At 47.1% G+C, this 26,444-nt stretch overlaps 2 protein-coding genes across 3 annotated transcripts; one reads left to right on the plus strand and one right to left on the minus strand.

The window, feature by feature from the left end:
* Positions 1-691: 691 nt before the first annotated feature.
* COMTD1 (catechol-O-methyltransferase domain containing 1) lies at positions 692-5,036 on the plus strand. The gene is made up of 7 exons (XM_081105244.1): positions 692-897; positions 1,049-1,176; positions 1,429-1,534; positions 1,623-1,741; positions 1,820-1,874; positions 2,142-2,275; positions 2,510-5,036. Exons 1-7 carry the CDS (start codon positions 804-806, stop codon positions 2,660-2,662), a joined length of 789 nt encoding a protein of 262 aa, XP_080961370.1. The 5' UTR covers positions 692-803; the 3' UTR covers positions 2,663-5,036.
* Positions 5,037-5,438: 402 nt separating this feature from the next.
* VDAC2 (voltage dependent anion channel 2) lies at positions 5,439-19,711 on the minus strand. Of its 2 annotated transcripts, none has more exons than XM_081105243.1 (10): positions 19,602-19,711; positions 19,144-19,198; positions 17,793-17,861; positions 16,960-17,009; positions 12,756-12,908; positions 12,608-12,660; positions 11,183-11,410; positions 10,257-10,407; positions 7,639-7,696; positions 5,439-6,192 (listed from the first exon to the last, which is right to left on the minus strand). In XM_081105243.1, the coding sequence occupies exons 2-10, from the start codon at positions 19,172-19,174 to the stop codon at positions 6,101-6,103; spliced, it is 885 nt and encodes a 294-aa protein (XP_080961369.1). In that variant the 5' UTR covers positions 19,175-19,198; positions 19,602-19,711; the 3' UTR covers positions 5,439-6,100. The 2 variants fall into 2 exon arrangements, with proteins under 2 accessions (XP_080961369.1, XP_080961368.1); XM_081105242.1 differs by lacking the exon at positions 19,602-19,711 and adding an exon at positions 19,385-19,541.
* Between the last annotated feature and the right edge of the window lie 6,733 nt (positions 19,712-26,444).

Consider the following 26,444-nt stretch of genomic DNA (forward strand, 5'->3'; position numbering starts at 1 on the left):
GGGTCCCAGGTTCGATTCCGGTCAAGGGCATGTACCTGGGTTGCGGGCACATCCCCAGTGGGAGATGTGCAGGAGGCAGCTGATCGATGTTTCTCTCTCATCGATGTTTCAGGCTCTCTATCCCTCTCCCTTCCTCTCTGTAAAAGATCAATAAAATATATTTTTTTAAAAAAAGACTGTGGTTCCCGTTTTCACAAAGGAAACAGACTTAGAGAGACTGATGGGCACCAAGACCTCACACTCATGTCTCCTTGGCACCCAGGATTCTAAATAAGGACATCTCCACGCCCCATCAACCTGCCCGGCCCAGAGCTCTACGATCGGCCTCTCGCTGTGTACCCCCAAACCCGGTCCTTCACTCCTTCAACCTGATGCCCTTGGTCATCTCTCCCAAAGGCCTCCTCTAATTCTCTCAGGAACTTTAATTTCCCTCACTTTTTACTCCTTACCATCCTGCTACACCGACGGCGCACTCACCCTCCCACATGTGCTCCAAGGGTCTCAGCAGAAATGGCAGTGATGAGGCAGAAGCGTATCAAATTTTTCCTCCCTGACCCAGGCTCCCACACCCTGCACGCAGTCCTGCTCCCCGCCGGGCGAAGTTCCGAGCGCAGCCACCAGATGGCGACCGGCTCTCTCGGACAGGGCTTGCAGTAAGGCTGTGCGGCCGCCAGATGGTGCTCGAGGCCGCGATCGGCGAGCAGTGCGGGGGACGAGACAGAACAGGAAGGCCCGAGGGTCCGAGCGCGGCCCCGGCAGCCCCAGCACAAGTGACTTTGCCACCCCCGCGCCCTCCCCGCGCCATGATCCAGCCCATGCCTCGGCTCTCTGTGCCCGCCGCGCTGGCCCTGGGATCGGCTGCTCTGGGCGCTGCCTTCGCTACCGGCCTTTTCCTGGGTGAGTCGGAAGGAGCTAGCGGCTCCCTCTGCAGAGGTCCCGCGTGCGGGGCGGGGCGGGAGCAAAGCCGAGTCCCCGGGGCTGGCTGCGGCTAAGGCTCATCCCGGGCGCTCTGGAGTCCCAGGCCCTGACCCAGCACCCCGCCCGGCAGGGAGACGGTGCTCTTCACGGCGATCCCGGCGAGAGAAGCGCCTGCTGCCCCCCGAGGACAGCCCCCTGTGGCAGTACCTGCTGAGCCGCTCCTTGCGGGAGCACCCAGCGCTGCGGAGCCTGCGGCTGGTCAGCGGGGCCGAGGGCGGGGACGGGCGCCCACCCCAGCCCCGCGGGTCCCACGTGGTTGCATGACCTTGGGCTGGGCGGGGACCCACTCGGCTTCCGCGCTCCTCTGCCGGTGCGCGGTGCGCGGTGCGCGGTGGGCGTTCCCTGGGAAGGCGCTCCCTGGGCGGTGCCCACAGCTACCCCAGCGGAGTGGGGGCCTCCACCTGGGGGGACAGCAGAGCTGGTGCGACCCTCTCCCCACCACACACACAGCTGACGCTGGAGCAGCCGCGGGGAGAGTCCATGATGACCTGTGAGCAGGCCCAGCTTCTGGCCAACCTGGCGCGGCTCATTAAGGCCAAGAAGGCGCTGGACCTGGGTAGGGCGCGCGGCCGCGACCACTGGGGGTCCAAGTCACCGGCCATCTCCGCACGGTGGCCTGAGCCTATGCATGTCCCCGTCCCCAGGCACGTTCACAGGCTACTCGGCCCTAGCACTGGCCCTAGCCCTGCCCCCGGCCGGGCGCGTGGTGACCTGCGAGGTGAACCCGGGGCCCCCGGAGCTGGGGCGGCCCCTATGGCGGAAGGTGAGTGTCCCTCTCAGGCCCCCGGGAGCCAGCACCGGCAGAAAGGACCGGCTGGCCCTGACCCCACTCCATCCGCAGGCTGAAGAGGAACACAAGATTGACCTTCGGTTGAAGCCCGCCCTGGAAACCCTGGGTGAGCACCGGTGTGAAAGGGCCTTGGCCCCATTTCCCAAATAGGGCCATCGGGTGCCAGCTAGTGACCGGGCCCTCCGGACGGGCCTGGGGCAATGCCAGCCCCGCTGCCCAGCCTCGGTACGCGGCCACATGCAGGGTGGCGATGCTGGCGTCCTCGAGGCCGGAGTCCCCGAGTGGTCACAGCAGCAGAACTGGCCCGGGCAGGGCTCTGGCCACTGGGACTGCGGACTCAGCCACCTTGCCCTCCTCCCTCCTCCCCCGCAAGATGAGCTCCTGGACGCGGGCGAAGCTGGCACCTTCGACGTAGCCGTGGTGGACGCCGACAAGGAGAACTGCACCCTTTACTACGAGCGGTGCCTGCAGCTGCTGCGCCCCGGAGGCATCCTCGCTGTGCTCAGTGTAAGGATGAGACTCGGGAGGACACTCGGGCTGGGGGTCTCTTTCCCGTGGGCCCCTCCCTGGGCCCCGCCCCAAAGCCCCGCCCAGTGCTCAGGTAAGCCCCGCCCTCGAGGTATTCAAGCCGAGTCCCCAGGCCTTTCCAGGCTCTAGTCTTGAGTCTCCAGCTCACGCCCCGCCTCCTGCTCGGGTACCTCCCCCGGAGGCCCCGCCCTGTGACGCCCCGCCCCCCCGCAGGTCCTGTGGCGGGGACAAGTGTTGCAACCCCAACCGCAAGACTTGGAAACGCAGTGCGTCCGAAACCTGAACGAGCGCATCCTGCGCGACGCCCGGGTGCACATCAGCCTCCTGCCCCTGGGCGACGGCCTCACCTTAGCCTTCAAAATCTAAGGCTGCCCCTAGCCACGGCCTCGATGGAGGGCACCTGGGAATCCCAGCCATCGACCCCGTTTTAAATCCGTCAATAAAGTGGGTCCTAGACACAACCTTCTGAGCTTCCACTGAAGTGGGGTAGGAAGGGAAGGCCCAGCACAGCCGGCTTCTTGAGCTAGAGGGCGCCTTCAGGTCAGTTCACCTCCGGGCGGTCCTGGCGGCCCAGGCACCAGGGATGTGGCCCAGGCACAGGAGCCTCCAGCTGACTAGAGCCTGGGCGGTACAAGTCTTCATTGACCTGCCCACATGCCATTTGGATAGAGGACCCCGCTCCTCAGGTCCACCTCTACTTCCGGGCTCAGGGCTAGATGGGTGCAGCCACCTTGGTCTCCCTGACACGTTCCTAGGAAGGATCGTGGCTGAAGTTCAATCGCAGCGCAGCTGGGACCAGTGGGGAACCGTATCTGGGACCTGACAACAGGCCTTGCCGGCGAGGTGAGACCAGTGCAGCCAGCCACTTGCCCATGTTTTGCCATGTCAGCTCGGCCTCACCTCTGCAAACCAGGCCATTGGGCTTAGACAAGAGGACTCAGAGGTTAGGGACTGGGTGGGACCACTGGCCAGAGGCGTGAAGCAGACCAGCTGTATGTACGGCAGCTTTTAACAAGTGCCCAGAGGAAGGCAGGCTTTGCAGCACCAGCCCCGATGAGCAGGAGGTGGCAAGGGAGCCCGGTGACTTTGTTTAAACCTTCCCAATCCTGTAGGCTGTCCAGGCCACAGATGAAGGCACGTTCAGCTAGAAAGTGTTCTTTTCAGCCTAGAATACTATTAGGTTTTGCTACAACCTGGTTAGGCCAGGACGGTGGGAGCACTGGAGGAGGCTAGAAGCCACAGGAGCCCACAGGTGGCAGCTTTCATAATCCTACAGGCCCTGTAATATTCCTTGTGTTTCAGACAACTCTCAGCCCCCTGGCTACAAGTCCATCCTCTCTCCCACTCATAGGTGCACATTGGTGGATAGGTCTAATTTTCTGTACATAGACCATTGACAAACTGGTAACTCATTTGTGCCACACTTCACAACATATGCTTGCACCCCAGTCCAGAGTATTGGACCAGGTGAACAGCCTCAGCATGAGGAAGGGCCACCTGTAAGCTAAGGGGCAACAGGCCATGCAGGGGCTGCAGGTGTTGCCAGGCCCAGTAACCCGGTTTCTCCCCGCCCACCCGACCACCACCAGCAGTTTGAGACTTTACTGATCTACTTCATACCTTTTTTAAAAATCTTTATTTTTTTACTGATTTCAGAGAGGAAGGGAGAGGAACATCAATGATGAAAAAGAATCATTAATTGGCTGCCTCCTACACACCCCCCCTACTAGGGATTAAGCCTGCAACCTGGGCATATGCCCTGACCAGGAATCAAACTGTAACCTCCTTGGTTCATAGGTCACCGCTCAACCAGAGCCACGCTGGCCAGGCTGCTTCATATGTATGTGTCCCAAAAGCACAAGAGGTGCTTCCACAGTTCTTCCTTATGTAGCAATAGGTCCTGACTCAAATAAATTGGCTCAAATTCCAGCTTTCTGCCATTAAGAATCTGTGTCTGATTCATGTGGGCCATTCTATAGTCAGTCCCTTAGGACAAACAGTGAGACCAGAAGGAGTCTTTGTGCCCCAGCACACCTGAGGGGGGTTTAACCCTTTGAATGCCAACCAATATCCTAGGAACTATGCTAAAATTGCCAAGGCATTTTTGCTGATTTTACAGCAGTTTAGGAAAAAAATTATCAATTGCAAGTAAATGAAGATACATATTCAAAAACGTAAGGAAACCTTTACTACACTGACATATTTAGCAATATCATCATCACTAATAAAAGCAGACTTAGAACTGGACGCCATTTCGAAGCTTTGATAGTGCTCCCGGCACTTTTGGCGAAAGACAGGAGCGTGATCGCGCTCCCCAGCACTCTAGGGGTTAACTTAGGCTTCTAACTCCTCATTGCATTCTTCTTAACCAGGAAATTTTCAGCAACGATCACTTTTTGGGTAATGAGTCTCAAAGCACTCTATTTTATCTGTTCTTTATCTGTACTTCAGGTCTGTATAATGAATTTGTTGAACAAATCTCCCCTTCTCTAACTTTTATACCCATCCTTCAAACTAATCCTCCCATCAAAAAACTTCTTACGTACTTTTCCAACCAAAATTACCTATTAATTTCTATTATGCAGCACAAGTCCAGATGAAGGCCATGGGCCACATAGACCAGGGGTGGGCAAACTTTCTGACTCGAGGGCCACAATGGGTTCTTAAACTGGACCGGAGGGCCGGAACAAAAGCATGGATGGAGTGTTTGTGTGAACTAATATAAATTCAAAGTAAACATCATTACATAAAAGGGTACTGTCTTTTTTGTTTGTTTGTTTTATTCATTTCAAACGGGCCGTAGTTTGCCCACGGCTGACATAGACTGAAGATGTTGCCTCTGGTCCCAAACTCAGGCCCAAGCTTTCCAGTCAGGAAAATGAGTAATGACCTCTCACTGGGCTTATATCCTCCTCTCACCGTCCCTCTGGATCCAGATCCTGTCTACACCTTATTTCATTTCCCTACACCTAGTCTCATCCCACCTAACTTAGGGCCTAGTTCATTATCCATAGCAATAGCTCACAGGGGTATGGTGTGTGTATAAAACTTCTAGCACCTCCCTTCATCACTTCCTCTCCACCGCCTCCTGGGGTTAACAATGATCCAATGTAATTCTGCACAAACTTACAAGCTGAAGATGTAAAAGGCATGTATCCTCTTACTTTATTGTGATCTGAAAAGCTCAGGGAGTTACTCTAGGGACACACAGAAGTTTGTGGCACAGGTTTTGGTAAAGAGCAAAATGCTCACTGGAAAAAAAATAATTATTAGCTAGATAACCAGGGAGATTTAACCCTAGCTAGCAAATTTTTAACTCTGCAAATACTTGGAGTCATTAATTACGTATAGTTATTTTATTCATAATTTGTCATATTTTCGAATACCAAAAGTTATTCTAATAGTTGAATTTAACAAGAAAAATTTAACCTCATCTTAAATCCGCTGATCCATTTCATTCAATGGCAATATTCAATGTTAAAAGGAACATAAAAACAACATGCACACAATTGTACAGTTTTCATAAAGGTCTATTTCATTATTGGTGGGTAGCGCATTTAACAGTTAAATACATTAAATAATGTATAGGTGACTGCAGGACTGCCGCATTGGTAACTAGATAACCAATTCAACTAGAAACCAGCTAACAAGTAACTGTCTACATACATATTTAAAACACAGCTCTTGTTTAGCTCATCCTGTTTTGATCACCTTCTTGGAGGGAGAAAAGCCTGCTGGTCACACTGGAAATATATTAAGGCCAAATCTTCTGATATCCATTCCCAGAGGTTGCTTTCAGCTGGATTAAGCCTCCAACTCCAGGGCAAGCCCCAGTTTGTGGCCACCAGCATTAATGCTCTTCCCATCTACCAGAGCAGACAGCGTAAGCTTCACACCTGTAAACAGAAGCAGACAACCAGGACATGCATGAAACACCTCATGAGAATCTAGTCTTTACTGTGCCATCGTCTGCCTATCACTTTCCTCAGCCTGTCAGATGACATGTTAGTGCCAGCCACCAGAGGGCACTTGTGAATACCTGAGCTAGCAGAGAGAATTATATTGGCACCATCCCGGGGTAAGGTATCAAGTCACAGAACATAAAAATGTTAATTATAAAGTACAAAGTGCTCTAGAAGATGCAATAATGTTCAACATACTATCAGACTAAAGAAAATCATAATTGAATCCTAGAAAGGAAAAACTACAAACATTTTGGGAACAAGTGGGGAAATCTGAATAGACTACAGTACATATCAAATATTATTAATGTTAATCTTCTTAGCTGTGAGAATGGTATTGTAGTTTTAAAGAAAAATGTCTTACACGGGATATACACACTAGGGCTGACGTGTCTACATATCTATAAAACACACATTTAAATAATTCATAAGGGCATGTGAAAAAAAAGGATTATATATACAGACATGGAAAGATAAAATAAATGTGGTGAATGTGGATACGGGAAGTGAGTGCAAAGCCCTACTTGGAGGCAAAAGCTCCTAGTGCAGTGGTTCTCAACCTTCCTCATGCCGCGACCCTTTAATACAGTTCCTCATGTCGTGGTGACCCCCAATTTCATTGTTACAAATTGAACATAATTAAAGCATAGTGATTAATCACAAAAACAATATGTAATTATACATGTGTTTTCCGATGGTCTTAGGCGACCCCTGTGAAAGGGTCGTTCGACCCCCAAAGGGGTCGCGTCCCACAGGTTGAGAACCGCTGTCCTAGTGCCTTAGAACCTTACTACCCAAATGGGGGTTCAAGAACCAGGGACACTGGCATCACTTAAAAGCTTACTAGAAAAACAGAACTCCTCAGAGCTGTAAGAACAGCATTTGCATTTTAATAAGATCCCCCAGGTGATTCATGCAAACACTGAAGTTTGAGAAGTAATGCTTGAGAGAATACAGCAAGGCTCAAAATACAATGTAAAATAAATTAGATTATAGAGACCGAACAACCAAAGCAATGAGTGAACTTTGATTGAAGAAATAAAGATTACTATAAGACATTTCAGGTACAAGTGTGGAAAATGACTAGAGAATGGATAATAATATGGCATCACTGAAAACGGCACTGAATGATGCAAACAGGAGGATGTTCTTACTCTGAGGAGATATGCTGAAGCATTTAGGGAAGCGTCATGATAGCTGCAGCTTCCAAACAGCCCAGCAAAAAAAAAAAAAGAAAATACAAAACTTTGGCCAAAAGTAAACATGCGTTCATTGTACTCATTTGTCAATTTTGTGTGATTGAAAGGTTTGTAAAATAAGAAATGAAAACTAGCTTTTGTAACACTATCAGAAAAACCCTACTTTATCAAGAATACTCACCAGGCCGCAGAGTCTGAGTGTAGCCCACTCCAATTAAACTAGAGTTGTTGACTTTTGCCTAAAATAAAATGCAAACACTATTAAGAAAAACTTTTGAAAGGAGACAAAGCCCCTACATGTTTCCCTATCAAGCAATTTTAGTGTTCAGCCTTTTTACTCACATAATAAAATGTAATTAGTTATTAAGCCAAACAAAAACCAGGTAACACTTAATTCTTTTCCATTAAACTCAAAGTCAAATTGCCAATCGGACACAACACTCACCTATCTACTGGAATGTGTCTACAGACCCCAAATTGTCCATATAGCATAAGAACCTAAGCATTCTCATAAGAATCATCCTTGTTGTCTAAGCTAGCAAAAATAAACATCAAAATGCGGTAAATGGAAGTCCACTGGGCTCACCAGCTATATGACACACACAGTCTCAAAGTGTGGGATGTGAAGTTTAAATGTATAACTTTGACACGGCACTTTCAAAAGTCGTCCAAAAGAATCAAAACCATCGATGTTCAAAATCTCCAAATGCTAAGTACTTCCTCTAAGAATACGACTGACTAAATCCTTTACCTCATTCTCATTAACACTCGAGTCTTGGATTAACCAGACGGTGTGAGAAGACGTATCAATGAAGCATCATTACCAATCCAGGTAATGATGGATTGCACAATTCATTATTTTAGGATTTAGTCACAGACCTTCAAGGGCTGAAAGGAACCTTGGAGAACAAGACACAGTAAGAAGTAGCTGCATCCTCTCCCACGAATATCATTAAGCCATCTCTAGGGCCTAAGAACGCTATGGTAAAAGATAACGAACAGCCTCTGCGTTCAAAACAGACTTAGAAATTATTTGATGTCTATACTCTTTTACAAAGTGTAACATCAAACTAGCCCAGTCCAAGCCCAGCTGGTGTGGCTGTGGTTGAATGTTGACCTATGAACCAGGCAAGTCATGGTTCAATTCCTGGACAGGGAACAAGGGTTACAGACTTGATCCCCAGTAGGGGGCATGCAGAAGGCAGCTGATAATTACTCTCTCATCATTGCTATTTCTATCTGTCTCCCTCTACTTTCCTCTCTGAAATCAATAAAGTTAAACCCCCACCCCCCACCCCACCCCCCAAAAAAACCACAGCCCAATCCAGAGACAGAAATGATGTAACTATACAGGCAGCTGTCACATAAACTGCACTTATATTCTGTTGACACAACAGCCAAGTTCTCATGAGCCACCAACAACCATGTGAGTTGTCTCAGAAAGAAATGGACCACCAGTGACCATCTTGTGCCCAACAAATTTAAGAGCCTCAGAAATCAGATTCAAGTTCCTACTACTTTAGAGTCAACCATGGAACTGTGATGCAGCATTAAGCAATACTTCGTTCGGGTGATGCCTGACTGGGGCAACAGCAGCACTACTTAGGTGGGAAATGGTAGATACATTTCCCGTGTGCCACTCAATGGCACACAGGTCCCCAATTCCCTTCCCATTTCAGACTGTAAGAGAGCTGCATCTTTTGCTGGCATTAAATCTGTGGTGGTGCCATAGGCATATGCCTGAAGAGAGTAACAATGGAGCTATCACAGAGTAGTGTGCTGTGTGAATCCTGCTACAGTGCAGTTAGAAACATGGGGAAAATCAATGAACCACTGCCTTGCCAATGGGAAAGCATTCTGGGTCCTTCTCATTCTCTCTGATTTCAACTGTGCTAAAATAAAACAAGAATGGGGCTAAAACTTAACTGCCTAAATTATTACAACGTTGTCTTCAGAAATGAAGATTACTTTATGTAACAAATAATTCTCATGAAAGGTTTAACTTGCTTTCATTCCCAGGACATTGGGTACAGGCAGTCCCTGGCCTGTAAACAACTGATAGAGGAGCAGTTGCTGATCTGCCTGAAATTGGAGCCAGCCCCTCTACGCCCTGAGATGCTGCACTCCCTCCTACTCCAGCCCACTGTGACTGAAGGAAGAAAGAGCCTAAGGACAGGATGAGGGTGGCCATCTGACCCAGGTAAACTGGGATGAGGGGGGAGTCCTTGGGATGCAGAACTTTCAGTGATAAAACTAGGATAGGCCCAGGCAAAGCAGAATGACCTAGCTGGTCACCCTAGACAGGAAGGAAATCAAGACATGCAGTCCTATCCTGGCTCTACTCCTCCCTTCCATCGCTTCTTAGTACTGGTTTAAGTCCTTTCTCCAAGTTTTGGTTTCTTCGACTACAAAATGGCATATATACTACTGAACACTGAGATCAATTCTGAAGATATTTTGCAAAGAATAAAAAGATAAAGTCAGAGTGTCAATTGACGTATATACTCCCCAGCAGGAATGAGAACTACCCAGGACCCAAAACACTGGCTTCCCTGGGCTTAGACAGCCTTGGGGCTCAGGGTTACTAGTTACATGATTTTGAGGATTACTGTGGCCTAGATTATCAAATTTCTAACAGTCTCCATAAAAAAGCAGTATTCAAAGTCCTCAGCCCAATCTGTGTGTAAACTGGGGATACTGTGAACCACAGTTCATATTCTCAACATAATTCAATAGACCCAAAGGTTAATTTCCATAATCAAAAAACCCATTATGTTCTAAGCCCATACTAGTACTTACAGAAATGGAAGCAGTGGGATCCAACTGATATTTAGCTGCAATACCAAAGCGAGTGCAGTTGGTACCTGAAGTCCACGCGAGGTTTACTGAAGTGTCAAGATCTTCACATACTTTTTGATAAATTGAGCCTCCAAATTCTGTCCCATCATTGCTATAAGATATTTTAAATTAATAAATCTAGAACAGACAATGTAATGTCTAAGACACTAGGTTGATATTGTAGTAGCATTACATTTAAATAAAAGCCATTGCTCACATGGGTCTCTAGTGTTCCACTGAAAATTTTCCTTTTAAAAGGTCTTTTCCCAACCTATGTCCAAAAACAAGGATTGGTCAAATAAATCCAGTGGAATTACCAATCATGTTGTAGAATACATAATGCTATAGGGAAATGATCAAAATATATTTAGTATTAAGAAGAGAAAGGGTTATAAAACAGCCTTTTCAGTATGTATTTTATGTATACACATACTGGTATAAAAAGGTAAAACATTAACAATTAACAAAGATTACATACCTACATGATAGGATTATGGAAAACTTTGGTTTTCTTCTTTGTATTATTACTTACCAATGCATTATTTTGTCATAAGGGAGAAAACTATTTTTCAGTCCTTCTGACATATACATCTAATGTGGGTTAGGTAAAAACACCATACATTTCAGATAATCCTATCAAATCAGCACCTCACACATCATGGACAAATAAGCCAAATAAATGCACTAGTAGAATCTGGCAATGTCTTAGCCTCTTCTAACATTTTTAACTATTCACTTTTGATGGGCACCCTAGAAATGCCCAAGGATGATCTCTTTATATGCTAAAAGAAATCCTTTAGGTTTGACCTAGGTTAATAAGAAATGACAGAAGACATCAATGTCATCCTGAGATCTTACATCAGAAAATCCCACAAAGAAATACTCACACATTAGTGTGTAGCTGGAAGTCCCCAGTCCTGTAGCCCACTGCAAAGTTGTTCCGTGTCAGCTTTGATTTGGCACTGTCAAAGGTCATCTGGTACCCAGCAAGCCAGCCCTCATAACCAAAGACAGCTGAGCCATGGATTGCAGGTCCAGCAAAATCAAAGTCAACATCACATCCAAGGTTTATGCATTCCCTCTTGTAAGAAGACTTGATTTTACCACTTTTCTTTCTGGAAAAAGAACAAACGGACTTAAAACGGATGCCAGCGGGAAAGAGTTACATAACTTCAGCATAGAGTGGTTAAGACAGACTAGGTAAACTGCAGTATAACTGGAATAAAAAAAAGTAGCAGGATAGTCATATAAGAGGCAAAATATATGTGTGTGTGTGTGTGTGTGTGTGTGTGTTATCTTGAAGGGTGTTTGCTGGTTTCTGTCCTGAAAGAGTTGCATTTAATACCAGTCTCTGCAGATGACACCCATCAGGATCTACAATACTTAAACTGATATCATTAGAACCGGTTTAGAAGAATGATGCAGAAAGGATATTCAAGTAGAATCTGCCAAGCGTTTGTGATTATTTCTGGTATTACATTTTTCACCGTTGGTGAGCTGATGGCCACTTTATGAAAGATGTCAGGAATCAGGAAATCACCACCACCCAACTAGAATTATCAGGGTTTCATTAGCAAGGATCAAATCGATGCCTTAGTAATGGAAAACCAACAGACACCACCTTAGTATGACCTTCTATTAAAACTGGACATCTAGCCCCACTATTGTGGCTCAGTGGTTGAGCATCAACCTATGAACCTGGAGATCACGGTTCAATTCCTAGTCAGGGCACATGCCTAGTTGCGGACTCCATCCCCAGTAAGGGGGAGGGAAGGGAAGGGGTGTGCAGGAGGCAGCCAATCAATGATTCTCTCTCATCATTGATATTTCTCTCACGCTCTCCCTTCCTCTCTGAAATAAATAAAAACACAAAAAAAAACAAACAAAAAAACAGGACATCTTTGGGCCTTTTTAAAGTCTCTTGAGCGTTTTTTAATAAAAACAAATTCTGCCTTTAAAAAATAATAAAATAAAAATTAAAAAAATATATAGCTCACGAATTAAAAGACAAAGGCAAACATGGGATAACTAGACTGCCACCACCAAAGGAAGGCTACTCTGCATATCTGACAATCCATCACAAACATATATTTGAAACACGTTAATTACCTAAGTTACTACCACAATGAAAACAGGCAGATAGTTGAAGGCAAGCCAGTGATGGCAACCATAGTGTTCATGCTCCAAAGGCAGAAACAGAAATTTGCCACAGGGGGTCTGGGTAAGCTATCAAACAGTAAATATGCATCATTCCTAAATATACAGAAGAGGAATGCTTTTGAATTTAAAGCAGATAAAATGTCCATGCTTACCCTGTGTTTGGTGAAAAGGTGGTATCAAATGTCAGTTTCAAGCCTTGACAAATCTATTTTGAAAGAAAAAGAATGTTTGCAGCTTTATTTCTTTTTTTAAATACAAAAATAAAATAATTAATATTAAAACACATTTTCAAAATGTTACCTGGTCTTCAATTGCGATTTCTGTTCCCAGAGTGTTATCAGTGTTCCATTTCTCTGTGAAAGTCAGACCATACTCACACCATTTGTATTTGGTCTCCAAGGTCCCAGTAACTTTACCAGTGTCTGTATTAGATGAACCAGATGTTGAGAATTCCTATTAAGACAATAAATAACTTCATGAACTTCCTCATAAGCATTTAAGAATCCACTCACTACCTTACACACACACACACAAAGAGAGACCACTGAAACACTTACTAGCTTCACTAATCCTTTTTTTCTAGCTTGCCAAATATTCCTACCTTCTACTACTCAGTATACACAAGAGTGAAAAATAAGCCTGTAAATGAATAACTGCTACCTTACTTACAGCTGACATTTCCAACCAATGATAAGTTAACCTGTATCTAATTCTCAAATGAACAAACTGTACACCTCTCAAGGAAACTTCTAAGGTGTTTTTATTTGGGATTAAAAAATCAGTACGGGAGGAAGTGGGGGAGGAGAGAGAATGTTTTGGCACTATATCCAATATATTTGATATTGAATAAAAAACTAAATAAGCCACTATGGTTATCACAGATTCCATCATTACAATAAAAATTTGTAACAACAGATATTGCAATTATTACAAATTGTTTCCTGGAAGTCCTTTAAAGGAAAGTATCCCACTGTAGGAATTCACACACTGAACAAATGTTTTTTTTCTAAATTCTTAGTAATCCCAATATTTTGTTTCTGTGAGATAAAAAGGATCTTCACCAGGTTTCATGCCTTTCCAACCATCTTTCACATTCTCATTAAAAAGGGAGCCCTTGCCAGTTTAGTTCAGTGGATAGAGCATCAGCATATGGACTGAAAGGTCCCAGAGGTTCGATTCCATGTACCTCAGATGCAGACTCAATCCCCAGCCCTGCTTGGGCTCGTGTGGGAGGCAACCAGTTGATATGTCTGACATTGATGTTTCTTTCTGTCTCTCCCCCTCCCTTCCACTCTCTCTAAAGTCAATAGAAAGCCTTAGCTGGTTTGGCTCAGTGATAGAGCTGATAGAGTGTCGGCCTGCGGCATAAAGGGTCCTGGGTTTGATTCCGGTCAAGGGTACATGCCTGGGTTGTAGGCTCGATCCCCAGTACGGGGCGTGCAAGAGGCAGCCAATCAATGATTCTCTGTCATTATTGATGTTTCCATCTCCCTCCCTCTATCTTCCTCTCTGAAATCAGTAAAAAACAAAACAAACAAACAAAAACAAAAAAAAACCCCAAAGTCGATGAAAAGCCCTAGCCGGTTTGGCTCAGTGTATAGATCATCAGCTTGTGGACCGATGGGTCCTGGGTTCGATTCCGGCCAAAAGCATGTACTTTGGTCACAGGCTCCTCCCTGGCCCAGGCCCTGGTCAGGGCGCACAGGAGGCAACCAATCGATGTGTTTCTCTCACAATGATATTTCTCTGTCTTTCCCTCTCTCTTCCACTCTCTAAAAATCATAGAAAATATCTTCAGGTGAGGATTAACAAAAAAAAAAGGGGGGGGAGGGGAGCAGGGGAAAGGATTTATAGATTTGCTCTACAACTGGTTTATATCATGCATAATATAAACTCTATTATGAACAACAGGTATCAGCAGAAGAAATCTAATACAGGAATCAATTTGAAGTACATTATATAATCTTATGGTTATAGCAAATATAAATAAGGTGCAAATCCCTAACTGCACACCAACTAAAAAGGAAGGCATAATATGGAGGAGGGTTTATCTGAGATTTTAAATCTGCCACTGATAACCCAGAAATCTAGTAATGTTTCAGAGCTAGTATGTAGGCAGGCAATTGAAATCTTCCAAGATAAAATATTTTAAAAAGCCCTCTGAGGATACTGACTCACAATTTGTCTGATAATAATGGCTTTGGCCACTGGAAAGCCACTTCTAAAAAAGACAGCTCATCTGAACTAAGAAGAGAAGTTCATCCTGAAATTGTGATACCTGCAGGGGAAACATAAAAAGCTGTGCAGTGGGAGAAACATTTGCCTAAATTGCTCTGCAGTAAAATAGACTCAAAAGCCTCAGGTCTTGTACACAATCTCCTGAAATTAAATGTCTTCATAAACAGGAATTTCAAGTCAAAGCTTGGTACTCAATGTCCATACTAAAAAGCACTGGTAAGTTAGTAAAGAACACTGGCTGTAAAATTAGGAGGCCCAGCATGCATTTGTTATTCACTAAATGAAACACCGAGGAAGACATTTAACTTTTCTGGGACTCAGCTTCCTCAGTCCTATCTAAAGAGCTAATATGCTAATTAGACCAAACAGCTAGACCTTCCTGATGACCAAGCCCGAAGGGTCAAGCCCCTTGCACGAATTTCGTGCATTGGCCAATAGTTACAATATAATCCTCTGGAGGATTACACTGAACTGACACTGTGAAAACTTTGCATTTTCACATGCTCTACACAAAAGGAAAGCATTATTAAAACTATATGGAGCAAGTTCTTGTAGCAGGTACCTGAAATGGGGAATGTGTATGAGTAGCTATTTTTACTCCTGAGTGACAATGATTAATGATTCTTAAGGCCCCACCCACTACCATCCATCAATCCATAGATTAAGAGCTCAAGACACAAAACCAAGAGCACACTGTGGAACCAAAACTGGGCCAGATGTGACACGACTGGCGAGCTTAGACCTTCACTTCATCACCAGGTATTTAGGCTTCTACGTTCTGGGGTGGCCTGGACATTTCTGCAGTTCAGGTGAGAAAACAGAACCAGCCATTAATGGGACTTGTTTGGAGCCAAGTACATAGTACAAGATCAGTACCATACTTGTTGAATTACATACAGTAAATGGCAACAGAAACATACTATAGTATACTGTATATAATCCAGCTCCTTTATATTCATGATCTTAAACCTAACTTCATAAAACTTTCCTTAACCCTGTCCACAGTAAGCCCTTCCTTTCCAACAAAGAGTTTCATATATCAAACCATCTAGTACTAGATATACTTCTCTAATTGTTCCCCAGTTTAAAGTTTATTGTTTCTTTAAAAAGCAAATAGGTTTTTAAACACAAACACTGTCTTTACTTTTTTTTTTTTTGAGGAGGCCTTCTGTGTTTCAACAAATGTGCAGCAAGTGTTTATAAGAGGTTAAGAGTGGGAAAACAAGAAAATAAACCCTAAGTCATTGCTCTGAAACAGGTTATCTTAAACAAATAAGTCACTGAACCACACTGAATACTCAGGCTTCCTTTCAAACCAAAGAAACCAATTGACAGACATGACAAATATAAAACTCCAGAAACTCAAGTCTAGGCATTAAGAAACTATAACACAGTTAATTTCAAAACCAGCTACATGAATGAACTAAGATAATTAATACGTACACCAAGAATTCATCAAAATGACCAATAATTTCAATATGCACACTATACCCCATCCCCTAAACAATCTCAAAACAAATTTTAGAAGGAGAAAAAAAAAAATTACACAAAATTTTACCTTTCTCCCTTTGAGGGAATTTGTTAGGCAGAATCAAGACATCAAATACCAAAATATTAACCTCTTTAAAAATATTCAAACCAAGCCTGGCCAGTGTGGTTCAGTGGGTGAACATCAAGGTCCCTGTTAAATTCCCGGTCAGGGTACATGCCTGGGTTATGGGCTGGATCTCCAGGCAGGGGGTGTGCAGGAGGCAGCCAATCAATGATTCTCTCTCATCACTGATGTTTCTATCTCTCCCTCTCCCTTCCTCTCTGAAATCAATAAAAATATGTATTTTTTTAAAATATTCAAATCAAGATTCTCTGAATTCATAAAACACATGTGAAAATATCCCCAAAGGAGAGAATTAATACACTCAATTTAAGTCACTGAATACTTTTATGCCCAGAATTCTTAATGCTTGTAATAGGTATTGAAAGAGAGGGTTATGAAAATGCGTAACAGGTTCCCGGTCTTCAAGCCTGTAATCTTACTGCATAGAGTCCCACGTGGCCAGTGTCAGTATTTACTGAGCTCCTTGTGCATACAAAGTAGTATCGCAAAAGACCACATGAAAAAAGGCCAAAGCCAAAATAAATCCCTTTAAATACGATTAACTTCTGCCTTTCCTTTACAATAAAATGGGTAGACATCTTTGTTTTGATATTTTATGGATACAAAATATAAAGGCTCATCAGAACTCAGATGTGGGTAACTAACACTCACCACGCCACTGCACGACTTTGTTTTCACGTCCAGCTTCACCAACCCAAAACCTTAGAGAGCAAATTATAACAACAGTTGACTATACATTCAAAAAGGAATCAACAATTCACATCTTGGGAGGGATAAAAATATACGCTGAAGCACACTTCAGGAAAAATTTTAAATTATTCTAAGTAAACTGACATGTAAAGAACGGAACATCTCTGCATCTTTGCCTAGCGTTTTGGTGTATTATCTGGCACAAAAAAAAAAAAAAAAAACAGTTTTCAAACCATTTTAAAACCTAAAATGAGAATCAATTCAAATCTCAGAATAGCAATAGTTTATTACAATAAACATTTAGAACTTTTATGGCAAAGGGGTTATCTCCCCCCTTGGGATTAATAATCTAAATAACTGGGGGGATAATCTAAAGTAGAAAAGGGGGGGGGAGGAGGGTTGTGGACCCAACTCTTTAAGAGAAAAAAACAAAAAAACACAACACAAATTCACTTAACAAATTCCCTTGAAAAAGTCCAAAACAGTAATATATAATAACAAGAATAATTCTAGTCAACCAAGGTTTAAACTACATCTGAAAGAAATGAAAATACAGCTGTTTTTTTTCTTAAAGGTAAAATCCTTGAACTACAGTTTTAAGAATATTGGTGGAAATTGGGGTGGAGGGGGATGTGGACTGTTACAGAACTATTTTAACAGAAATTTTATCTAAAATGTATCCAAAGAATAATTAATGCAGCAAGATATTTACAATTTGTAGAAATTAATAATTTCACTAAGCAATCCAAACACACATTTTCACCTCCAATTAAAAAACAATTTTAAGTGCTTACCAAATCCTTTGTTGAAAATATCTCTGGCAGCTTTCCCAAGGTCAACATATGATGGAGGAATACACATTGCTGGTGGAAGAAAACATTAGTGTTAATGTTTCTGTTCTCCACTTCCGCCCAAGAACTAGCTGATGACCCACTGCTATTTCAAATTCAAACAGTCCAATAAAAAAATACGGAAAATAAATTGAAGCAGTCCAATTTGTTGATGTGGGGTACTTTTTGAGTTAGACCAACAGCTTTATTCAAACACTGGAACAAGGACAAAATAAATTAAGTAGATAAATATAAAAAAGAGGACAGCGGAGTCTCCCTACTCCCGCGATCCCAGCGGCGGCCTCAGGCCTGGGGCCCCCGGGAGTCCTGCGGCCGGAGCGTGTTGATGTGTGTTTGACACCACCAGAAGTTGCAATAAACTACCCTCTAGCTCTATAAAAGAGGAATCTCCAACAAAGGCTTATTTCTAAAATGGATAACCACAGTAAGTGACTATACAAATTGGGAAATTCCTTCCGAAAGAAACACAGACTTTCTATTCCTAAATTTGCAGTGCCTACAGCCTCCCCTCCTGGGACCGGACCAGTACAACCAAACACATATACATGTACATCGATCCTTCCAGATGTATCTGCCAAAACTCACTGCAATGGGCTCACTTATTTAACCAAAAGAGACAGAGTGAAAACCTCAGACAAGGGCCTCTCCTCCGCGTGCCCCTCAGTACCCGCGCCGAGATCAACACACTCGGGAGTGGGAAGAGGAAGGTGCATTAAACTTTGGGAATGTAAAAACTGAACTCAGAAATAATACAGCCGTCTATGTTCCAGTCAAAACTGTCTACACTAAGTATTAAGTGGCATTTTAAACACATTAATGTGAAATTCCTCGGCCAATGCCACGCGGTTTAAGGGCAGGCAACGGGAGCGAACACCAGCTCATTCATTCTGCAAGGGGCGCCCACGCCCTTAGGAGCACGTGTGATGACCTTGCGCTCTGGCAGGGAGTTACTACTTCCTCTAGAAAAGTGACTGATCCGGTCCCCCCAAAAACCGAACCCCACAATAACTTTGTGCCTTAGAGTTCGTCGAAGGCACACCCCAAAACTGCAGGTGAATGCAGCCAGCCACACACCGGCTCCCCCGGCCTAGTCCCTTTATCCGAAGCCCAGCAGCCCTGCCCTCCTCCGCGGAGCCGGGGGTCTGGGCCCGTGGAGTGGCTACCGCAAAGGGCGAGTAACCAAGGCCCCGGAGAAACGGGGAGCGGGGGGACGGAGGAGTTGCGGTTATCTGGCCCGCAGGCTTCGGCTCCCAGAACCCACCGCCCCAGCCCGCGGAGAGCCCGCTCTACGTACGCCGCGCGCAGCTCTGTCCGTAGGTCGCCATGGCGAGGCCGCGGGAAGAGGTGGTCTGCGGAAGGACAAGAAGTGCAGTCAGCGGGAGTAACAAGGGAGCGGAGGGGCCAGAGGGGCTCAGACCAAGAGGGGCCGCGGGGCCGCGCGGCCATCTTAGGGAGCCGGGCCGACCCCCGCCCCGCTCGGGCCTCCCGTTTGGCCGCCGAGGCCCCCGGTCGGAGTGAGGCGGGCGCCGCGGTACCTAGTGATCTCCTGGGGGGGCCGTCTCGCCGCTCCGCTCGCAGCTGAGGCCGCTTGGCTCGCTCGGCGTCGGGCTGCGGCTGCCGCGGTGGAGGGCGAAGTGAAGGAGACACCGTTCCGCCCGCCGCAACCCAGTCCTCCCCGTCCAGGCCCCCGCCGCCAGCCCCGGGCTGTCTGCCGCGCCTGTCCCCACGGCGCCGCCCGCCGCCCGCTCCAACCTGCTCCGCAACGGCCACGGGCACCAACGGCACCCCCGCCCCCTGGGTGGGCCGCCTCGATCCGTCGGCGGGGGCCGGAGAGGCAGACGCCGCGGGCCCTCCGGTCAGGCAGCTGCGCGGGCAGCCCCCGACGCGAGGGGGCGGGGAACGGCGGGTGTAATGCGGCGGGCGCCGCGCGGGGGGGGAGGGGCGAAGGCCCCGCGCGCGCTCGTCACGGGGGCGGGGCGCCTGGCGCGTGTGCGCGCGGGAACGACTGGGCGCGGCTGCACACCCTGCGGGTCACGTACGCTCCCCAACTCCCTTTCCGGGCGGTGGCTCCCAAACCCTGCAGCCCGCCCCCGGGTAGGGCGTCTGCCGGGGGTCAGTGAGCGCGGTCCCCGTGGCCCTGAGGCAAGCGAGGGCGACGTGCGCTTCTGAAACAGCCTCTCTCTCCAGACCCCGGGAGAAGCGAGTGGGCGCCGGGACGTCGTCCCAGCCCCTGGCGCCCGCCATCCCCTCCTCCGCCTCCCCAGGCCCTGCAATGCCGGCGCCCGGCCGGACTCCGCGGGAGAGGCTCTCCGGGGCTGCCCCTCCCTGAACAAACTGGGGCGCGTCTCGGGGTGCCCCGCCCCCTTTTCTGGCTGCCGCCGCGGGGCTCCTCTTCTGCCGCAGCCTCTCCGTCTAGCGAGGGGACTGCTCTGCGCGCGGACGAGGCCAGAGCGGTCTCGGGGAGCCACGCCGGCTGCGGAACGGATCCCGCGGCCCGGGCCGGGGAAGGCTGCCTCCGCCGCCCGGTGTGCGGAGGGGGGAGGAGCCGGGGGACCGGAACCACCGAGCCTTCCGAGGGGAGAGAAGTGGGGTCCGCGGGGCTCCAGAGTCCACCTCCAATCCCGGCAGTTCATCCTCTCCGGACCCCAGTTTTCTCGTCTACACAATGACGACTTCACAGGAGACGAAGTGGTTTCCATTTTATTTACTGTTGACAGTGTTACAGATGCCTCCCATGTCCCCTCCTTGCCCCGAGGTGCAGTGGTTTCTAATAGCCATTCAGCCGTGGCCCAGGAAAGATCCCCCATTTCCTCCTCCTTTTCCTCCGGCCTGAAAGCCACCGCTGCTCATGCCGCCGGGGTTCCGCCATCCAAACCGTGGCAGCGGCCAGGGCGGGTTCCCGCCCTCGCGAGCCCGCCCGCCGCCCGGCCTGTCAGGGTAGGGATTACCCAGGTAAAGGGTTAGGGTGCGGGCACCGGGGGTCCTAATTCTCGGTCAGGCTCCGACAGGTGGGTCTGAATGGGCCTGGCCGGTGTTGGATGCTACGCTGAGGCCAACAGCAGAGATGAACCTCCCATCGAACCGCCCCCACCACCTGCAGGAGGACTCACACTGCGAACTCAGGTGCCCCCCTTATCGGCGGCTTGGCTCTCCGGGTTCAGTTACCTGTGGTCCAGTGCGATCCGAAAATACTAAATGGAAAGTCCCAGGAATGAACGTGTTTTAAACTGTGTGCTGTTCTAAGTGCGATGATGAAATCAGGCTCCTTCCTCGCTCACCCCCACCCTGGGTGTGCATCCTCTCTTCCTGCCTGGTCATGCTTAGGTTCTTGGTTACCAGATAGACTGCCAGGGCAGAGCAGTGCTGGTATTCAACTCGCCCTTATTCTACTTAATAATGACCCCAAAGCACTACAAGAGTGATGCTGGCAACTCGGTTATGCCGAAGAGAAGCTGTAAAATGGGCGTCTGTATGCGATAAAAATGTCTGTGGGGCCCAGTGCTTCCTGTGGCTCCAGGCGTCCACCGGGGGCCTTGGAACGTATCCCCTGGGGGTACGGGGTGTGGAGGAATATAATATATATTCTCCCAAAAATATATATTAAAAAATTTATTAAATTCTCCTTAACTTCAAATACCTAAAAGAGACTGCAAAACTGTTATTCTCCAGAGCTTTTGAGGTCTTGCTTCCTAGTCATTGTCATCAGTTTTTGCTCAAATAAATTCATAGAAATTCACTACAGGTTTGGAAGTTCTTAGTCAACAGGGGGGACTACTGTATCTGTAGCATTTTTTATACGTATATTTTTTATTCATTTCAGAGAGGAAGGGAGAGAAAGGGGTTCTCTGGGAAGTGACCTCGCAGGGTGATCTGATCATAAATTCCCGAGGAAACGGTTTATCTTTGCCTCGGCAAGCCTTGTCCATTGTTCTCGCACATCTAGGTTACCACACCTGTGCAATGACCGAAGCAATAATCCTCAAGAGAAGTAACCGCCTTCAAGAGATGAACTCGCCGGTAACCCAATCCCCGCCTTACTTTCTCCCACCTTCATGTCATCTTTCTTAAATTCTATCCTTGAGTGTCGCCCTGCAGACTGAAGGGTCCCAGGTTCCATTCCAGTCAAGGGCACATGCCTGGATTGTGGGCCCGACCCCCAGTAGGGGGCGTGCAGGAGGCAGCCAAGCAATCATTCTCTCCCATTATTGATGTTTCTGTCTCCCATCTCTGAAATCAATAAAAATATATATTAAAAAATTTATTAAATTCTCCTTAACTTCAAATACCTAAAAGAGACTGCAAAACTGTTATTCTCCAGAGCTTTTGAGGTCTTGCTTCCTAGTCATTGTCATCAGTTTTTGCTCAAATAAATTCATAGAAATTCACTACAGGTTTGGAAGTTCTTAGTCAACAGGGGGGACTACTGTATCTGTAGCATTTTTTATACGTATATTTTTTATTCATTTCAGAGAGGAAGGGAGAGAAAGAGATAGAAACATCAGCAATGAGAGGGAATCATTCATTGATCTGTCTCCTGTACAGATCGAGCCTGCAACATGGGCATGTGCCCTGACCAGGAATCAAACCATGACCTCCTGGTTCATAGGTTGATGCTCAACCAGAGCCATGCCGGCTGGGCTATCTGTAGCATTTTTAAACCCCAGAGAAGTTCACTTTGCCACAGAACACTGATCTGAGGCTTCACCCTCTACAAACCCAAGGAATGTACATAATTACATAATTCCTAATAACCAGGAAAAGAATCATGGCAATTTATTTCAAAGTTGGAATATATATGTGTGCATATATATATAATATCTCCAAAGCCCTTAGACCAATGCAGCATTATCTGCATCACCCACAGGGGAAGCAAAGTCCATTCAGATGCAGTTCCTGCTCTCAAGGCACTTACACTCAACTGTGTGGTGTCAAGCACTTGGAAGGGCCTAAGATTTTACCCTGCTTGCAAGCTAGCAAGGAAGCCTGCCGTGGTTTCACAGGCTCATAGATTTTCTGGCAGAAGATATGAGACTGGAAGGTCAGAGACAAAGGACTGTATTACTAGTGGCACCAGTGACTGTATTACTAGCAGAGAGCATAAGCTTCATGTTCAAAGCAGCTCCCCTTGTCCTCTGCGTCCCACAAGGGGGATGCAGGCCAGCCTGTGACTCAGAGGGAGACAGTCGTATACTTGTCAGGAAATAAAATCTGCCCTTTGCCCCAGAGGAGACACTGCCCCTAGCTCCTAAGACAGTCTGAGATCAAAACTGACAAGACCTGCAGAAACACCATGGAGAATTGTCCACCAGCAAAGGCTGGGGAATTCATGAGTTGCCAGTACAATGCTAAATGTAGGCACAATCAGAATGAGGAGACACTACCGTTTGAAAGAAGGACTTGACAAAACGAAAAAGGCAATAGGTCAAGGATGGAAAGGCAACATCCTAGAAAAAGGCATGTGCAGAGCTTGAAGTGGCAAGAATCATTTGGAAACCACGAGTGATTAAGATGGAAAAACCTATAGAAAAAGTTGAGAGATTAGTCTAAAGATGTTGACTGGAGTCAAATCCTGAAGGTCCTGAAAATAGCAAGTGAGGGGGAGTCTGGGATGGCTGGGAGCAACATTTTCTCTTTTGTTTTTTGTTTGCTTATTTGGTTTTCTTTCTTTTTTTGTTGTTTTGTTTTTGTTTTTGTGGGGGTATTTTTAGCAACATTTTTAACTTGAGCTACTGGGAGGACAAAGGTTCCACTCACTGTGGGAAGGGCCACCAGAAGAGGAACAGGTGTGGGGTCAAGAGGATGATTCCATTTCAGGTAAGTATGAGGGGCCAGGACCAAATCTAAATGGAGTTGTCCAATAGGCAGTTATAACACCTAAGAGAAAGGTCTGGGTAGGAGACACTGGCATAAAAATTTTAGTTTTAATTATGACGAATGGGTCTGATTGAAGTCGATGGAGATGGGGTAGGAAAACAAGAGTAGAAGCCTTAGGAGCATTGGTGTTTTAGGGGCAGGCAGCAGAGGAGCTAAGGAAGAAAACTGACGGACGGGCCCCAGGCTGAAAGAGAGCTCAGGAGGAAGTACTTTCCTGGAAGCCAAGGGGCAGCGCAGTGGGTGGAGGAGGGTGTCAACAGCGTCACATCCTGAGGAGCGGTCAAGTGAGGCCATGACAGTGTATTAGTCACTGTTAGTTAATAGCTTAAAACAACAAATATTTTATTATCTGAAAGTTTCTGTGGGCCCAAAAATTAGGGTGTGGCTTAGCTGAGTACTCTGGCCCAGGGCCTCCCACGAGGCTGCAGTCAAGATGTTGGCCGAGGTTGTAGTCTTCTGGAGGGTCAGTCACCTGTGCTGAAGGGTCCACATCCAAGGTGGCTCCCCGACATGGCTCCTGGCAAGGAGCTGCAGTTCCTCACCGCGTGGCTCTCCCCAGAGGGCTGCTGGAGGGTCCTCAGGACATGGCAGCTGGCTTCTCCCAGACCAGGTGACCCGGAGAGAGACTGAAGCCATAATGTCTCCTATGTTCCAGCCTCAGAAAGCATTTCTGCCTCATTCTACGGGTAAGAAGTGAGTTACTAAAACCAGCCCACATTCGAGAGGAGAGGAATTAGGCTCTGCCTTTTGAAAGGAGTGTCAAAGAATTTGTGGATATATTTTAAATCACCACAGTCGGTGCTCTCTAGTCACATTATTTACATTTCTCCCAAAATACACTAACTCTCTCCCAAAATCTCCAGCCTTTATAGCATCAGCAAGAGGCTTCTCAGGTGTAGTTTCTTTTAAAAAAAATTGATCTCAGAGAGGAAGGGAGAGGGAGAGAGAGATAGAAATATCAATGAGGAGAAAGAATCATCAATTGGCTGCCTCCTGCACAACATATATATAAAAGCCTAAGTGACCATGTGACCAGTAGCTATGATGCGTACTGACCACCAGGGGGCAGACGCTCAATGCACAGACATGGAACATGGAACATGGAACAGACTGATGAATCTCAGAGGGAAGGGGAGAGGGGGGAGGACGGGAAGAGATTAACCAAAGATCTTATATGCATACTAGAGGCCTGGTGCACGGATTCATGCTCCGATGGGGTCCCTCGGCCTGGCCTGCGGCGATCAGGTCGAAACCAGCTCTCTGACATCCCCCAAGGGGTCCCGGATTGCGAGAGGGCACAGGCCAGGCCAAGGGACCCCACCGGTGCATGAATGCATGCACTGGGCCTCTAGTATAAATATATATACTTAAGAACTGCTTCAAAAGGGGAGACAGATCTTCTACATCCAGATATGGAGAGGTGGGCATGGGCCTTGGAGTGTAGGCTCCCTTGGCCCTGCAGACTCCTCACCCTGTAGGAATAGGCAAAGTCTGAGAAGAGTTAAAGTGGGGCCCTCTTCCCCAGGTCTAAGGGCAATACTGGATCTGGGGCCTGGGAATCTTCATGCAAATGAAACAAACATTCAGATGAGATGAGAGCGAGGGGACTGTAAGCCATGGTTATGGTTAGAATGTGGGGTTCTGGGATGTAAGATTTAGCAGTGGAGCATTCTGGGTGGTGAGTAACCATGGAAGGGTGGAGGCGAAGTGAAGTTCACTGGAATTGAAATGCTCAGGGACGACAGGTGGGGCCAGGGTGTTGCAGCAGCCTCCTGCACGCACATTGGTGGGACAGGCCCTGGTTGTTTCCAGGGATCCTGCAGTCACTAGGATAACAGGTAGACAGGAAGACTGTGAGTCAGGTGCCAAAGTCCCCAGGGAACAGGAGTGACCAGGAAGCTAGTCATAAAGGAGGACAACAAGGACTGGGGAACCTTTTTCCTGCCAAGGGCCATTTGGATATTTATAACCTCATTCGGGAGCCACACAAAATAATCAACTTAAAAATTAGCCTGCTATATGGGGTCAAACATTTAACGAATTCACCCCTAGTGCCTGGGCAGGCCCAGACCAAATGATTTTATGGGCTTTATACAACCCGTGGGCCAGACACTCCCCACCCCTGAAGCAGAGGATGGTAGAACGGATGGCATGAACCTCAGAGGAAGTGACTTTATAGGAGCGTGGAGGAGTGAAAGCAGCCACCCTTCCCATTCCCAGGTCCAGCCTCGGTGTTGGGGAGGCCGTGGAGAATGACCAGTCTTCCCTGGGATCCCATATCCACAGGGGAAGGTAGCTGTTGCGAAGGTGAGGAGAGTGGAAGAGCATTCAGTGGTGAAACGCGGGGTAGTTTGTTTACAATAGAACGGGGTTCTAGAGGCACCGTGGGACTGGGTGGCAGGAAGGGCGGCAGGAGGACAACCCAGGGAGAAGGAAGCACAGACTGCATTGGGGTGAAAGCTAAGAAGAGCACAGATGAATTCAGGGACTTAAACTGTATTTGGGGGAGTTGGGACCCATGGCTGGGGGTGGGAGGCATCCTAGGATCAACTGGATTCAAAAATCAAGCCAGTACGAGTGAAAAATCCCTCAAATTATGCATAAAGGACAATGCGCCTGGCTGTGCGCGTGCAACTTTGAGCTGTCGTTCTTCGGAACAGGAAGCATGAAAACCACGGCTCTAGACTGTCAAACCCCAGCGGTGACCAGGGAGAAGGAGGA

This window comes from Myotis nattereri (assembly GCF_964212035.1).
Source record: "Myotis nattereri genome assembly, chromosome: 13".
Classification (NCBI taxonomy): domain Eukaryota; kingdom Metazoa; phylum Chordata; class Mammalia; order Chiroptera; family Vespertilionidae; genus Myotis; species Myotis nattereri.

Coding starts and splice junctions, on each gene's coding strand:
- VDAC2 (XM_081105243.1), bottom strand. CDS start 19,174: ATGGCGACCTACGGACAGAGCTGCGCGCGGC. Junction 17,010..17,792: donor TATTTTCAACAAAGGATTTG/GTAAGCACTTAA, acceptor TTGCTCTCTAAG/GTTTTGGGTTGGTGAAGCTG. Junction 11,411..12,607: donor ACCTTTTCACCAAACACAGG/GTAAGCATGGAC, acceptor TTCTTTTTCCAG/AAAGAAAAGTGGTAAAATCA.
- COMTD1 (XM_081105244.1), top strand. CDS start 804: ATGATCCAGCCCATGCCTCGGCTCTCTGTGCCCGCCGCGCTGGCCCTG. Junction 1,875..2,141: donor GCCCGCCCTGGAAACCCTGG/GTGAGCACCGGT, acceptor CTCCCCCGCAAG/ATGAGCTCCTGGACGCGGGC. Junction 2,276..2,509: donor GCATCCTCGCTGTGCTCAGT/GTAAGGATGAGA, acceptor GCCCCCCCGCAG/GTCCTGTGGCGGGGACAAGT.